The 16,581-nt window shown below is 30.1% G+C and overlaps 4 protein-coding genes across 5 annotated transcripts; 1 reads left to right on the top strand and 3 right to left on the bottom strand.

Moving 5' to 3' along the window:
* Window positions 1–897: 897 nt before the first annotated feature.
* Window positions 898–4,423, bottom strand: LOC130901258 (chromobox protein homolog 3-like). Its single transcript, XM_057812480.1, has 3 exons — window positions 4,237–4,423; window positions 3,572–3,951; window positions 898–3,446 (listed from the first exon to the last, which is right to left on the bottom strand). The coding sequence occupies exons 2-3, from the start codon at window positions 3,942–3,944 to the stop codon at window positions 3,286–3,288; spliced, it is 534 nt and encodes a 177-aa protein (XP_057668463.1). The 5' UTR covers window positions 3,945–3,951; window positions 4,237–4,423; the 3' UTR covers window positions 898–3,285.
* Window positions 4,424–4,651: 228 nt separating this feature from the next.
* LOC130901513 (chromobox protein homolog 1-like) lies at window positions 4,652–5,845 on the top strand. The gene is made up of 3 exons (XM_057812959.1): window positions 4,652–5,070; window positions 5,128–5,348; window positions 5,592–5,845. The coding sequence occupies exons 1-3, from the start codon at window positions 4,940–4,942 to the stop codon at window positions 5,744–5,746; spliced, it is 507 nt and encodes a 168-aa protein (XP_057668942.1). The 5' UTR covers window positions 4,652–4,939; the 3' UTR covers window positions 5,747–5,845.
* Window positions 5,846–8,730: 2,885 nt separating this feature from the next.
* On the bottom strand, window positions 8,731–9,657 carry LOC130901239 (co-chaperone protein HscB homolog). The gene is made up of 2 exons (XM_057812447.1): window positions 9,253–9,657; window positions 8,731–9,168 (listed from the first exon to the last, which is right to left on the bottom strand). The coding sequence occupies exons 1-2, from the start codon at window positions 9,561–9,563 to the stop codon at window positions 8,775–8,777; spliced, it is 705 nt and encodes a 234-aa protein (XP_057668430.1). The 5' UTR covers window positions 9,564–9,657; the 3' UTR covers window positions 8,731–8,774.
* A 2,045-nt stretch (window positions 9,658–11,702) lies between these two features.
* Window positions 11,703–16,056, bottom strand: LOC130901137 (uncharacterized). Of its 2 annotated transcripts, XM_057812248.1 has the most exons (5): window positions 15,603–16,056; window positions 15,182–15,370; window positions 14,054–14,471; window positions 12,731–13,311; window positions 11,703–11,796 (listed from the first exon to the last, which is right to left on the bottom strand). In XM_057812248.1, exons 1-5 carry the CDS (start codon window positions 15,991–15,993, stop codon window positions 11,759–11,761), a joined length of 1,617 nt encoding a protein of 538 aa, XP_057668231.1. In that variant the 5' UTR covers window positions 15,994–16,056; the 3' UTR covers window positions 11,703–11,758. The 2 variants fall into 2 exon arrangements, with proteins under 2 accessions (XP_057668231.1, XP_057668232.1); XM_057812249.1 differs by lacking the exon at window positions 15,182–15,370.
* Window positions 16,057–16,581: the final 525 nt, after the last annotated feature.

Here is a 16,581-nt window from a genome sequence, read left to right as displayed (position 1 = left end):
TTATCCATCTAAATATATGTGAACCGTCGGCAGTCACTAAGTCCAAAAAGACACTTTTGCAGTAGAATATTTTGAAGGTTAGAGTAAATTAGACCGCGCTGTAGATGAATTATTAGGCACTACCACTATTAAAAAACAACTATGTGTAGGATTTAGTGAGTTTTGTTAATCTATAGATAAGAATTATAAATTGAGTGTTGTGAACATATGGAATCCTGAAAATTGGATTTAGAGACTTTATCCAGAACAATAACGAAATAAAAGTATTCGAATGAGATTGTGTTACTTAACAAAAATGCCCGGACGGTCATTCGTTATACAGAGTGTTTCAATTTATTTTCACTTCAAATACTTTTTATTGTATTCGAAGTCCAATGACGAGGTAGTAAAAACGAAAAAAATAATATCAATAAAAAAGACCAGTTCAAAAACGAATTTAGAAAAAATTGTATTTGCTCATTCCATTTTACTAATCAATCTTATCGTGATAAATGTCTAAATGGAAAACTAATATAATTTATATCATTTTTTGTATTCTATTTGAATTGAATTACGGCTTTTGGCTTTTATTACGTAGGTCATAAGTTATTTTTTAAATATGGAGATATTTATACTTACTTTTATTTTTCAAACGTACTATACAGAGTGTTTCAATTTATTTTCATTATTCAAATACTTTTTAATGCGTTCGAAATACAATGACGAGGTCAAAACGACAAAAATTAATAATATTAATAAAAAACAGTTTAAAAACGATTTAAAAAAAAAATAAGTTATAGGGTATATTTTAAATATGGAAATATTTATACTTACCTTTATTTATTGACGTATTATACAGAGTGTATCAATTATTCGACCTCCAATGATGTGGTGGTAAAAGGAATGAATAAAACGACAAAAATATAAACCATTTAATTCTTATTTACATAAATCGGAGAGACATACATCAGTTGAGACTACTATATCAACATTCTATAGAAACTAGTTAAAGTTTTATTCATATATCAACCAGAAACGACATTAAATGTATATATAGCTATAGGAAGAAAATATATTTGCATATAACCACCAAGTTTAGAGAGGAATCAAATTTATTTGAATATTTTTCAAATAAATCGAGAAGATTCCACCATTTACTTCTTATAATAACTACAGAGAACCACGATAATAACAAAACTATGTTATTTAAGCCTTTTCTTCCTAAAGCTACATTAAAATTTCACGAAAACATATTCCGTTTAAATATCGTGTTAATACGTTGACTCTGCCTTGACGATTTGGTACATTCTTATTTCTCATGAATTTAATTGGAATTCCCATAACCGTGGATGTAATAAGTTCGTACTGCACTAACACAGTCACATTATCTCATCCTGTGAGCCTTCGATAACAGGTTTATATCCATTAGAAGAACTAAAAAGTGTAACTGAACACTGTATTTTAACATGGTACAGTTAGCCTTTCATATATGGTTTATACCCGTCTCGAAGAACAAGAAAGTGTGTAAATTTCCAATTCAATTGGTCTACATGGTGTCATGATAATGACAGAGTTATGAAGGTAAATCGTCTTTAGAAAGCAGCTAATCAATTAACAAATTATTAAATTACGTTTTCATAATGGCAGCTTTTTTTGTATAAACATAATTAAGTTAAATTCGAATATATTAATAATACAAAAAATCGAAATTATCAACCAATTAACTGGTTTTTGTAAATAATATTTGAAAGTACGATATATTGTAAATTTTGGCAACATTTCTAGTGCCGATTTGAAGCCTACACCTTAAAGGTTTGATAGTCAGAATTTGAGAATGGAGATGATGAAATGCTAACGCCAAAGGCTGTTCATAACAGTATAATTTCAATTAGGAAAGATACTAAGGAAGAATATCACTTGGAAAAGTTGGTTTTTCAATCATAAATACAATTATTGTTAGATATATAAAGAAAAATGAGAAAACTGCTTTCCAAATAATACAGATCATGTCAATAAGTGAGTTTTCTAAAAAGGTAATGTGTAATAGCTAGGAGGGTCAAACGAAATATTTCAGGTTGAAAAGCTATGGACTGATAAAAATTAATATCGAAAAGGGCAATTTTTGACCAAATTATTGTTGGAAAGGACATTTTTTCACCAAAATAAAGTCAGAAAAGTGATTAAATTTACAAAATTGAACTCAGAAAAGCTTATTTTTGATTGAAATCAAACTGGAAGGATTGTTATTGACCAAATGACTTTTGAGAACAATTTAAATCGAAAAAATTCAATTTGTGATGAAATTAATATTGAAAAGGGCAACTTTTGACCTAATTATTGTCGGAAAGGGCATCTTTTAACCAAAATAAATTTAAATAAATTGATTAAATTTACAAAATTGAACTGAAATAATTCTATTTTTGATTGGAACCAAACTGGAAGGATTGGTATTGACCAAATTGATATTGAAAAGGGCAATTTTTGACCAAATTATTGTTGGAAAGGGCATTTTTTGACCAAAATAAACTCAGAAAAGCTTATTTTTTATTGAAATGAAACTGAAAGCATTGTTATTGACCAAATGTCATTTTTTGGCCGATTTCACTATTTCAGAGCCTTTTTTAAGTAAAATAAACATGAAAAAGGCAAAAAAACTGAAGAAGAACTAGGTCTGTTAGCTGGAAAAGCATGAGATGATAACAAAATATACAGGAAGCGGTGTTGTACCATACTTAATACATAAAAAGAAGCTAAAGTAGTTGAAATTCATGTTATACTACATCTCTTGTTTTACAAAAAACAAAAGAACTGGAACTTTTTTGAAGATTTTTTTGTAAATTTCTTTGAAAAGTAGTTTGTACTCGAAGTTATTAACCTCATGGCTGTGAACGTGATCAAATTTGATCAATAACTTTAAAATAAAAACAAAAAACTGAACAAATATTCGTATTTTCTTGATTAATGATTTGGCAAAAGTAAAATTATCAATAAGTATCCAAATTTACACGTTTTTACTTATTCTTGTTAGATCTGAATGTACTGAAAGCATACCTACATTGTGCAATTATTTTATTATCCCAATTTACAAAATAATCAAATTATTTTCAACTATTTGACATTAAATAGAAAAAATTCAATAAAATTATATTTATATATACGTAGAAATACCATTACGGTTATCTAAATTTCATAAAAATCTAAAATTTTCAAAAATTAAAGAAAATTATCTCCTATTTAATAAATTTTCACCCTAATCAATTTAAGAAAGGATTAGAAGGAAAAAAACTTAGAACTACAAGGAAAATATTACTCTGTTGTTTTAGTTTCTTCCAACGATGGAGAATGCCATTTCAACCTTTCTTCATAAAATTTAATTACAACTTGAGGACACTTTATATTCGCCTGTTTTGCCGGAACAAGATCCGCTTCATCCGTTCCCGTCCATTTTATCAAAAACATTAATTGACCTATAAATATGAAAATTACCAAACATCTAAAAATACTACTACAATATAAAGTACATCCTAAATAATTATCGGCCTACAACCAGTAAGAAACTCGTCACTAAATACAAAAAATTACATTAATTTACCTGGACTATCAGTGGCTCCGATAATTTTTTCCGGTTCTAAACCTCTATCAAATCCTAAAGATTTTTTTTCGTCGGTTTTCTTCTTGACTGTCTTTCCATCTGAAGGTGTACTTAATTTCCGTTTTCTTTCCATTTCTTTTTCTTTTCTAGCTTTTTCTTTTTCAAAAGCTTCAATTAATCCGGGACAATCCAAATTACCTTCCGGTTCCCAAGTGTTGTCTTTTTCCTCGTAACCAATCCACTTTAAAAAATATTCTTTTATTCCTTTTTCGTTAATACGGCTGTCGATAATTCTTTCTACTACGTATTCTTCTGGAGCTACCACTTCTTCTTCTGGAGGAGGTGCAGGTACTGGACTACTCCTTCTGCTCATAGCTTAACTAAAATTTTGGTATAAAATTCGAGCGATATCATTTTTGAAAAATTAATACGATAAAATATTTAAACGATGGGAAGTTCAAATAAATTAAATAACCACAATGTAAAAACAAACGTATAGAATATAACAAGTTTGTTGTATGACATCCGTTTAAACTGAGAAAGAAGAAACAATGTGCAGAAAAATAAAAATATATAGCGGCAAATTTACAGTAGTAAAAATTATATTCTCCTGTTTGTAGGTTAAAATATACAAAGCCGATAACTGGCTTGGCTTCTCTACTTACATAAACAAATTATTAAAAAATCGTCAAGACACAATGCTTATTTCAAACAAAAGCAATTTTACAGACGCCACACTTTTTTATATTTATGATTGACAAATGAATGCGATTTTTGGTTAACTCTAACGCCAATCAAAGAGATTTAATCACTACCTAATTTTACGTTTTATAACAGATGCACTACTAAAGTAGCATGCCGTTTGTTAGGCGTAGCTTAGCGGAATTGATAAAACCGTCAATTTCAATATTCATATACTGATTATAAATTTAACGTTAAATCATTATTATTTATTTACGTATATATAATTAGATTATTGTAAGTTATATATACACTTTTTTATTATATTATATTTGCAGTATAAATCGATTTAAATTTCTATGACGTCATAGGTAACCACATAGTTTTGATATCTTACTTAAAGTGAATTGTCACTGAAATATCTAGGTAGAAAATTGTTTAATGGCGGTAGTTTATTTACTGGATACCGCTATTATCTGTTATTTATTTAATAGATGTCGGAATTTTTTGATAAACAAACAATTTTTGAAGAATAAAATCAACTCTGACAGTAAATTTATTATCCAAAAACTTCCCTTTCGAAGTCAAACGAACAAAAACTACCAAGTCTTGTGAAAATAATTTAGTATATCTGTTTGATAAAGCGGTAAAATAATTTAAGGTTAGAATTTAATTTTTGGTATAATTATGAGCAAAAGTAAAAAGACTTCTCCTGAACCTGATGCGGAAGAAGCGATCGAGGAATATACTGTTGAAAAAATTATCGATAGTAGAATAAATGAACGTGGCGTAAAAGAATACTTATTGAAATGGATTGGGTATGTAAATACACGTACCGGACATTTGAATATATAATATTCTAATGGTGATTGTAGATATGATGATAAAGACAACACTTGGGAACCAGAGGAAAATTTAGATTGTCCAAGTCTGATCAAACAGTATGAAATGGACAAAATGGCCAAAGAAAAAGAACGAAACAGTAAAAAACGAAAAATAGATGAAAATTTCAAACGGGGTAAAGATGATAAAAAAGTTCAGGGATTCGACAGAGGATTAGAACCGGAAAAAATTATTGGAGCCACAGATAGTGCAGGTAAATTTCATCATTGCATTGCATCTTGATTAGTTGTGTTATTTAATTATTTTTGTGATAATTTTTCTTAATTTTATTTATGAGAATAAGTATAATATATAGTATAAATTGACGTTTCGAACTGTTATTTTAAACATGGCAAAGAGATATAAAATCATTATGAAAATCGTATCAAAAGGTGTAAGAAATGAAAAGTTGAAACTTCTCAACTTAATTTTCTAAAACTGGTTTTTTATCATCCAGGACCACTTATGTTCCTCATGAAGTGGGTCGGTACAGACGAGGCTGACTTGGTGCCAGCAAAACAAGCAAATGTTAAGTGTCCACAAGTTGTTATTAAATTTTATGAAGAAAGACTAACATGGGCTGCGCCTTCTTCAGAAGAAACCAAAAGTTAGTTGTGCCAACTTCATTTTTTTAATTTAATATTGTTCCTAGTATGTTCATATATTTACCTATTTGATGATTTTCTTTGATAAAAGACATTTTGATTATCATACAGACCTATTTATTTGAAATAATTCATTTCAACCCTTATTTGATGATACGAATTAATTTATCGTCGTTATTTTCGATTTTTCTTGAAGAAATGATGGAAAAAAGATATTAAATACAGGGTGAACTATTTATTCAAGATTTTTGTTTTTTTTTTATTAAATCATATATTATTGGCTTCTCCAATCGTAATAGTTTTATACTGTTACAAATGACAAAATTAAAATAACGAATGATTGAAATAATCATGTACCTTCTAATTTCAATATGTAGAGGAAACAAATTATGAAAATTTTGAAGAAAATCGATGAATAGTTCACAAACTTGTTTGTGTTGTTGATATCTAGATTTTTGCAAAGAAAATAGCGGGCTATGGACGAATTGTTCGCAGAAACGATTCCAATGTTTTATTTTTCACATAAATTGTTTCCTTTTTTGGTTACTATAAGTCTTAATAGTCGTAAAACAACAGAAATGCCGAATATATCCAATTGAAGAAGAATACCAACATGTATAATTACATTGTTTGGTCTTTCGAGCCGGGTATTCAGCAATGACAGGCTCGAAGGACCAGACAGTGTAATTTTTGTTCTTGTGGTGTTTTAATTTTTACAGAAAATATTAAAATTTAACAATTAATAGTTGTAATTTAGTAGATTGAAATTGTTTTTTTCAATATTGATGAAAATTAAAAGGTGTTATAATCATAAATCGCAATTCTGTTGGTATATTTTTTATTAAAGGTACCACTGTTATATATTGTAACCTAAAAATCGAATATCTTTTAATTGAACCTTCCTATATAATTTCTATAATATGATGAGGTGGCTTTCCAACATACTTTGTCATGTAAACTTAGTTTTCCAATAACTGCCAAAAACAATACAAAATATCTGTTTATACGTTTATACGTTGACATATCCTGCTGTATTTACTAAAATAAATCAAATTAACATTTTGGAGCACCTAATATTTCAAATTCTTTCTTTTCACATCAATTGATTTACGACACAGCATTTCTATGTCATCCATTACGTCAACACAAAAATGAAACATGAATGCTACGCTATTAACATAACCTCAAACTTGCAGAAGTAACTTTCAAGAAGTTTTGGTGCTTTTTAAAAGTCATGTGACCTATTTACTGTGTTGTTAGTGGCAAAAACTAAGTACTAGAGTAATAAATGTATCAGAAACATAACCTTCAATACGAAATTGACAGTTTGGAATGTCGCATGATTAATGTTGTTACAGGTAAAAATTTAATAACTAAGTGCTGTAGTAACGAATAAATTATAATATGGCAAAAGTAACCTATAATAAAAATCATTCGTAGTTTCAGTGCTTTTAAAAATGGATATTGACTAATGTTGAAATCCTCAACTCATTTTGAGGTTATCTTTTTGACTCACTGCCTGTTTTGACTCTTTTGTTCACTTCACAATTTCAGTTCGCGCATTTTTATTTGATGTTTTTTCAGAAATTGATTTAGCACTCATCAATTAATGATTTTATTAATCATGTAACTAATTATCCTTGTTAACTTGGTTATATTCATAAAATAATGTTTTACAGGTAATACGAACATAACCTAGAAATTGATTTAGCATTCATCGATTAGTTGGTTTTGTTGACTATGTGACCAGTTTCCTATATCTTCATTGGTTATATTTATAAAATACTGTTTGACTGAAAAATCGCGAACATAACCTAAAAATTGATTGAACTTCATAAATTTATTGCTTGTATTAATCATGTGACCAATTTGCTGTATCCTTATTGGTTATATTTATAAAATAATGTTTGACAGGAACATACATACAGGGAGTTATCTCATCATATAAGAAATTTTTCAATGTACTCTGTCAGAACATCAGAGTATAATTTTTTGTACATATATTTTTTAGTGTGTATCACATTAAAGATGATTTCATTTTCAATTATTTAATAGTTTTTTATTTTGTAAAAAATATTTTTTTTGTAATAATAGTTTCAATAAAATTTTTGTTTTGTTTTTAATATACACGCAGAAATTGAATACATGGCCAATGAAAAATGGAATTTTTTTGACAATGGGAATCGTTTTGACTCTTTATCCCCACTATACATAAAAAATATGATTCCCCATTTCTCTGTGTAAGTACTACTCCTTCGAGGCATTTAAGTCATGCATAGTGGTAATTGATGTGGTGGTGTCCTTTCAGAAGACCTACTACTAGTTTGATGTCTTTTCTGGACATCTCACACTTAAGGTTATATATTTTTTGGTCTGGAATAATACTCCATCTAGTCATTTGAACCATCTGTATACCATTGAGATGTATTTTGGGCTTGCAGAAGATCTTTTTTCACCTATGATTGACAGTTATATAATGGAGTATCTGTGTCCATTATACTATACATTTGGTTCTTTAGTTAATAAGACTCTTGTGATACTCCAACAGATAATCCTCTAGATTTTGTTCAATTTTTGGCCACCGAAAAAGCGAAGTATGGGTTTGACGGTCTTTTGTTATAACAACCAAGTCCCCATGTTTTCCCTTAGAGCTCGCAACAAGTTCATACAGTGGCTTAAGGTGATCTATTGGAGGATTCCCTGAAGGGGATACATGTTTGGTAGCTTCTAAGGAGGTAATGGGGCGTATTGACGAGGTTTCTGTGATACCCAAACAGTTTCCAGGCACCAAACAAGTTATGCATGGGTTTGAAGATTGTTTGGTATACCAACTTAGGCTCATGTCCCCATGACTTGCGACAAGTCCGCAGTGACTTGAGATTACCTTATCCAGGTGATTGTTCCAACTAATTAGATACGTTATTGAAAAGTATCCAACAAGTTCCATTAAGGATAGGAATGAATAGGTAAGTTACAAACAAAATAAAACCATTTTAATAGGTTTAAAATTTATTTTAGTACTAATTTTTTTTATATTATTCACTTATTCCAGCTTCTCTCAATATCGAATTAATTCTATCGCTAATACTTGAGAAATATTTTAATTTGATTATCGACTTTTTTGCTCCTTCTATATTGCGGTTTTGAAAATGTTTATCAATCTCCTTAGTTAAAACTTCGATTTCTGTCTTATTTTTCTGTTCGAGTTGTCTTAGTTTTTCCATATCGTGCATGGTACTTTCCACCTCTTCATTTAAGTTCATAATATTCATCAAAAACGCGGGTTCGTCGACAGTTTGATTATCGGAAATATTTTCTCCGTTTAATTGGAGTAAATGCTCCGCACGCTGCATAGGTGACATTAATTTATGATAAGCTTTGTTAACCAAGGAAGAATATTCTTCTGAAATAATTTGTTCTTTCTCACTACTGCAGAAATAAATATTAAACTAATAACTTGAACCGAATAAAAACAATTTTGATAACCACACAGTTATTTTTGTAAAAACTTACCTATTACTAAACTTATCAGGATGTATTTGACTTTGAAAATTCCTAAATTTATCTTTTAAAATCTTTTGATCGATATTAAAAACTTGTTCTATACCAAATAACTTGAAATAATTAGTTCTTTCTTGAGGGTTTTGGATAATATTACATTTCTCACAAAACATATTCGCATTAGTTCTTTCTGCTCCGCATTTCCAACAATAATTTTTAAGTCGAGAATTTGACGTCGAATATGAATTTTTGAGGTTAATTAATGAAGATCTATTTGGTTTGAAGTAACAACATTTCGCAGTTGGAAACAAAACCTTCCTCATTTTGCAATATTTTTTTATCAACTACTCAGATGAATAAACATTGTGTAATAACTATTTGTTTGGTACTGTCAAATTAGAATAAATATTCTACTTCTTTTTTTTTGTGTTTGCAACTACTTTTGATATACACTACCAGATGGCTGTATAAAAAGATTTTCTTATTATGAAAATATATATATATATAATGTAGTGATAAGCTATTGCTGAAATTTCAAATATATACTTACTCCATTTGTCATAATTAGTATAAGAAAATACGTTAATTGTACATTTTTGCCATCTTTTGTACTCGATATGATCTTTAGGTACATAAACAGATAACTACCTTTTTTAGTTAAACTATACTTGTTTTAATACGATAATATGAAGTTTCAGATTAAGAATAAAAGATAAATTAAATCAAAATTGACAAAAAAAAGATGAAAAAATCGATATATCGAGCAATGTTGTATTTACCCCCAATTACTTTTTTATTACGTTCGCTGTAGGTACCTACTTTTAATTATCAAACATTACAACAAACTATAAATAATTTCTAAAACACATTTCCTCGTATATTAAATTGACATATATATAGAAAAGAATTACCGCAGTTATTAATGATTTGTAATTATTATATTTTGTTGAATTACATAATATATTTGATTGATATGATATTGAAAAATTAATTTACTGCGACATCTAGTAGATGTTTAACGTATCTACTACTCGAGACGTAATAAAACTTATGTATTTTACTTACAGATGGCATGGCAAGTTGTTGAAATTAATTTATTGTAATCTTTTGAACCATTGGTTAAAAATATAACTCAATTTTTTCAATACATAATGATTATAATATACATACATCAATATCAGTTAACCGTCTATTGGAATTCCTTACAATGACGTAATAAAGAATCCAGCAATATTAAATTATTTGATGATTTATTATTTTGATACGATGGTAGGACTTCATTCAAGTAGGCATTTCTTTTGATGAGGCATTCAATATACAGTGTGAATCTAACCTCCAAATAACATATTTATGGTACAGTATATATAAAATACGTTATAGGTAGAAATATTCAATTTTAGTTATAGTTAATTTTTATTAAAGTGACATCTATCACAAAAAGAACTAAATTAACATAGACAAACTTCATATTTCGTCTTTGATATTAATAGATTCCTTTAATATAAATAATGGGTAAAACATTTATTCAATTATGGAATGAAGTTGAAATATTTGCCCAATATCTTATCAAAAAACTTTCCGTTTCCACAGATTTAATAAAAGCAAAGGAAAAAATCTGAATGTAACAAAAATCTTACAAGTAGTGATCTTAGACATACGTTTTCTTAATTGATTTCCGTCAAAAATAAATCGATATTTCGAATGGCTTCCGAAATGTCAATTTTTTGACATAAATAAATGAAAATACTCTTTTATATCAAAAACATGTGAAAAACTACGAAATATCATGTATTTTTGTGTGGAAAACCCAAAAATTATGTGTAGCTCCCCAGGAAATTCACTTTTCATGAATTTTTCTCAATAATTTTTTTCCGAACAAATTTTTTTCCACGTTCAAAGAAAACCTGAATTTTTGTTTCTTAACTTTTCGTTATATAACCCGCTTTGTGTGATGACGAAAGGGCTGTAGTATTTTTTCTGAAGAAACTGAAGAAATTCAATTGAAGTTTACAGATTTGTTTCTAGAAAATATTCTTTATTATTCCAAACATATACATTTCCATATACAAGAGGACCCAATAATTTCTTTTGAAACTTGTTAAATCAAATTAAAAATAGAAGATGGAATCGAAAATAGTTTGTAGGCGATAAACAGAAAAATGACAAAAATGAGATTGTTGAATGTTTTTTATCTAAAAACTAAGAGTAACTAGTAGAATTATATAGAAAATGGACTCGTTAAAAAGCACCCCTATAGCAAATAACCACTTTTATCCGTGACTCATTCGGAAGGGAGGATGATTCACCCCTACTTTAATAAATATATTCGTTTCCAAAATGTGACACCCACAGGCAAAAAGACTTTTAAATAAAGTTTATATTTTAATGAATATTTAAAACAGTGACTGATACACAATTAAATTATTTGAAGGACAACGTGTCTTTGAACAAATACAAAACAATGAATTGTTGTTTATCATTTTATTCAATTTTATAGAACTTAAACAAAACGACTTAATCAGGACTGGGCCACTTCATTCGACGGTTTAAATTTGTCTGAAAATACAATTCTATTATATATATACATCAAAATGTACTGAATTATATAGAGACTGATTAAAAGGGTTAGAATTCATTTTTTTATGTCCAGGTTTTATCAGTCAAAAATTCCTTACGTAAAATTACTTAATAAGTCGTGTGATTGACAGACAGATGGCGCCGCCGTTGTCAAATCCATATGACGTTTATGAAGTACCAACTTTCAAAAGATTATGTGTATAATTTCACGAATTGCATGAAAATTTGACCACGAAAAAGCTGTTTTCAAAGTGGGTGCCGCTTTTACTCACAATCGATCAATAACAACAACGTGTTGATGTGGTCGCCCATTTTGATTACTGATGACCTGGTTACCGCAATTGAAGAGAAACTTAAAATTGTAAGTCTACGTGCGTATCTCTCGATTGATACTTCATGGAATTGATACTAAAAATCTTAGATATCCAAATTTCGTTATAAACAACACAAAAAATGATTGGATGTGCAGAGCAATTCAGTTTTTTACAATGCTTGTGTCATTAAATAGTCACGTTTTATGAAACTTTAGTATCTTTACGAAAATTTGATCTAAAAACTCGTATGCACCGTTTTTCGGACATTAATTAATTTTTCACTACGACGTTAAATAATCTACGCACATATTTACTGCGAGACCATTGCAGCAGGGGCGGCTCCAAGGAGTAACAAAATCATCAACAATTTCCAATTTTGTTCCGAAGGATCTGCCTCCGGAATCCCTTTCAATTGTTGTGAGGCTGCCCCTGTATCGCTTTAGAATGGAAGTCATCACCTCAACGATGATGCTTAGCTGAATGAACATGCAACCAAACTGAAAACACAGGCGGCAACCTCCTATGAAGAAGGTGTACAAAAACTTGTGCCACGTTATGACAAGTGTGTACAAAAACCGAACAATATCAAAAATACTTACCCTTATTTTTCTTTTCTATAAAATATCTGCATTTTTTCTTATTAACTTTCGTCGTGGTACAACATTTACATTTTGGATCGCAGCTTTGTTTTCGAAACAACTTGAGAACGAAGCTCGATTTTTTTGACGGGCATATGCAGTTGATTGTAGTCGGATCCTGTATACAATGACAGGAAATTCTGTCATGATTGTTTTTCTTGACAGCAGATTCTTCCAATTTCTTTAAATTGTTCGTAACAACTTTTTTACCATTGGTTAGTTCTTCGTCAGTAGCATTAATAACTACTCTCGATCTGGATATCATTATTTTTATATTAGAAGTCGATTGATTTTTCAAAACTAGCTCCGGTTGTACAATTTTCTGCGTCGAATTTATTTTTACATCTTCATCGCGAGTTTCTTTTATTTCGTTATCAACATTTTTGTTTGTTTCTTCATATTGTTGTTCGTTATCGATTCTCGTGTTTTTCGATAATTCTTCTTCGGTATCTTCGCTGTTATTCATTGTTGTAGGCACTTCGTCTTCTTCAAAATTCGTTGTCGTATTCAATTCTTCTTTATCCAAACTATTTTTATTACTCCTAATTAGAATTAAAGCGATATAATAATATTAGAATGATTTCGTGTTGCGTACTCTAATCCGGAGCTACTAGAGTCAATCAAAATGGCGAAAATCACGAGAGCAGCTTTAGAAAGAAAATATGAAAGGGACGAAAGATACCCAACAAATTAGATAAGTGTAGATTCAGCCACAATAACACCCATTAAGTCAATACAAACCCGCTTCCAAAGAAACCTTCTTATCATCAACAATCGCTCAAAACTCAAGAGGAAGCTCCTCTATCCGACCCTCTGACTACTAGCAACAGCATATGAACACCTCGGGTCTCGGATCCAGCCCATATCCATGAGATAAAACCTTTCCACACAAACACTTCGACGATGCTCGAGATTTTCTGTAACTTGGTGATTCGGTTCACCAGCCACATGGCCGACGGAAAGGAATAATGCAGCCACAGTTCGTTTTTACATATCTAGAGTTTTCTTTTCGTTTTCTACTAGCCAATGGTCGTTCGTTTTTCCTCCTCTCCAGCCAGGACAGCAACCACAACTCCACGTAACCTCCAAAACCCCATCCGTGCAGAGAAGCAATTCCTATATCAAGGCAAACTCCAACAAACCGTCTTCCTATAAAAAATTTTCTTTTTCCTACCCAAGACGGGAACCCAATTGTAGTTTCTTCTATACAAACCATATCAAGAGATGAATGAATGATGTTTTGATTGACATACTTGATTATTAAATATCAATAAATGTTCTTACTGTTCAGACGCCTTGACATAAATTTCTTGAACCCCTGTATCAGAATTGTTCCTACTCAGTTTCTTTTCTTCGGTCATAACTATATTTTCCAAGCTCTTACATCTATTGTTCAAAAATTTCAACGCTTTCCTCTGTAATTTGAGCTCTTGTTCTATGTGCTTAATCTGTTTATAATTTTCCCTAGTTTCTAATTTTAGTAAACAAATCAAAGTTTCGTCTTCCTTATTCCAACAATTACAATCCGCTTCGATTTTCCTCGTATTTAGTTTTTCGCATTTACAATAAGTGTGTTTCGGTTCCGTATGATCGTCGATGGGTTTATTTCTTTCTATGTTGTTGGCGGTACTTGTTCCTGCAGAATTATTTGTCGGACGCGAGTTTCTACATTTCTTATATTTCCATTTAACATTAGATATTGCTAAAAAAATGATATAAAGTATTTTAACCAATCTCTGGCACTCCTCATTGTGCATTATACAATTGGTAAACAAAGTTGGCAGCATGTATTTAAGCAGGAAACATATACAACTCTATACGTCAAGAATTTCGAAGTTACAGCTCTAGAGGGCGCTCGGTTATTATTTATAGTGGAAAGTGACGTTGTACTTTTCGGTTTTAAGTAATTATGTAATGAAATTAATTGATACTATACACGAATATGTGTTTAGAAACATGCAAAAGAGTGAAATTAAAATAAAACGTGCTGCCATTAATTTTAATATTCCACGGAATACTTTGTAGTTCCATGCTTGGTGAAAAACGTTTGGGTCTAAAATATTTTCTGATTGGTGCCCCGAATCTTGATTTTTATGTGGAAAGAACAAAGTTTTTATGAACCAGGTGTGTCTACTCAATTAATGACGCCTTCGACGTGTCTCGTTTGGTGACAATTCAGATGATGAAAGTCTTCATATTCTTCAGTAATCAGTGAACCTTTAAACGATGCTGAAAGGTCTAAGTCGTTTACTGGCGTATTGAAAACACCTGCTAAATCCAAGGCATCACCAAAAAGGTTTTAAAGTTTTCATCAAATAGTTTTTTTAGATTTAATTTCCAGTGATAAAATTATTAAAAACTAAAATGCTTACGGATGTCCTTGCTAGATTAATTATCTTATTTTAGTTATACCTTTTTTTAAAACATTATATACTTCAAATACTCTCCCTTCTTGTACTTCCGGACCTATTTTTGTTTTCAAGATAGAAGATGTTTGGGGTTTCAGATTGAATTCAAGTTTTCTTTCCTTATCGTCACCTGATACATACCCCAATCTCTTTTTCGGACATACTACGAATCTTATCGATTTCTCTATGTGTTCTAAAATTAAAATATTTCCTTCAGTATCAATCTTAACATCCTAAGACCCCTGAAGATTCTGATACGCAGTAGACACTACCTATAGTCTAGTTTTACGAATTTATAGAGTAATATAACGGGTGTACACTTATATTTTCATCCAATCTATAATCTATAATTCTCAAATAGCTAAAGGTTTGCAATTTATATAGAACAGAAGCTTTTTATGGTTTCCTCTAGCTTGTATACATACCAAATTCCTGTGAATCAACTGAAATCCTTACTTCCGGATTAGTTATTGTTCCGTCTCTTTTTTCTACGTCTCCTGTAGATTTGGACAGGAAAACTCCATTCAAATTGTAAGTTTCGTATCTGGGAGTTTTGGAAAAACCGGATGTTTGTGGTGCGGCAGCGTCTAAATCTATAAACTCCTCCAATTCCGTACTAGTTTTATTTTTTAATTGCGTGAAGATGTTTTTCAATATTTTTCCGTTAAATCTTCGTTTATTTTCTGTATTTTTCAAATTATCATCAAATTTCTTATCAAACGAAACGAACGATTTCTTATGATTTTGAAGAATTTGAGAGTACGTGAAATGATGTGGATATTGGTAAAAATGATCGGTAAAATCTTTAAAATGCATTTTCACGTATTACGGCTGATTTTGATTATAACGTTTGTTGACATGTTGACAGGTAATTGATACCGGTATTTATAGAAAAAAAAATATCAACGCACACATTTATTATAAATCATACAAATTTATTAACCTCGTATATCATTACTTTATTTAGAACGATTAACTAATCAAGCATAAAAAAAATTCTGTATCATATATACCCGTCAATGAACTTTACGTTTTGACGATTTAAAAGCGAGTAAACGCGTCCAAGGCTATAGACAAATCGTCGCCTAGCAACAGCACACTTCTACGACATTAAAGAAAAGTAAGGTCATAAACCCCTATATCAGGAGATCATACTACAGAGAGGTTATCCCATATGCGGGTCGATATTATATCGAGACAGCCCTCAAACGTAAACCCATTGGTTTACATTCGAATAGTGGGGGTAGTAGAAGGGCGATTGTAACGCCTCTTACTGGAGACCATTGGTAGGTAGGTGCTATAGTAGTTTGGAAATTATAAATAAATTTTAGTTTTTATTTTTAAACTGTTACGGTTATGTTTAACTGAATTTAGTACGCGCGATTAAAAAAGGAAATTTTAGTA

This window comes from Diorhabda carinulata, chromosome X, assembly GCF_026250575.1.
Source record: "Diorhabda carinulata isolate Delta chromosome X, icDioCari1.1, whole genome shotgun sequence".
Taxonomy (NCBI): domain Eukaryota; kingdom Metazoa; phylum Arthropoda; class Insecta; order Coleoptera; family Chrysomelidae; genus Diorhabda; species Diorhabda carinulata.
The sequence above is the reverse complement of the archived record's forward strand: the minus strand, read 5'-3'. Positions and strand labels throughout refer to the sequence as shown.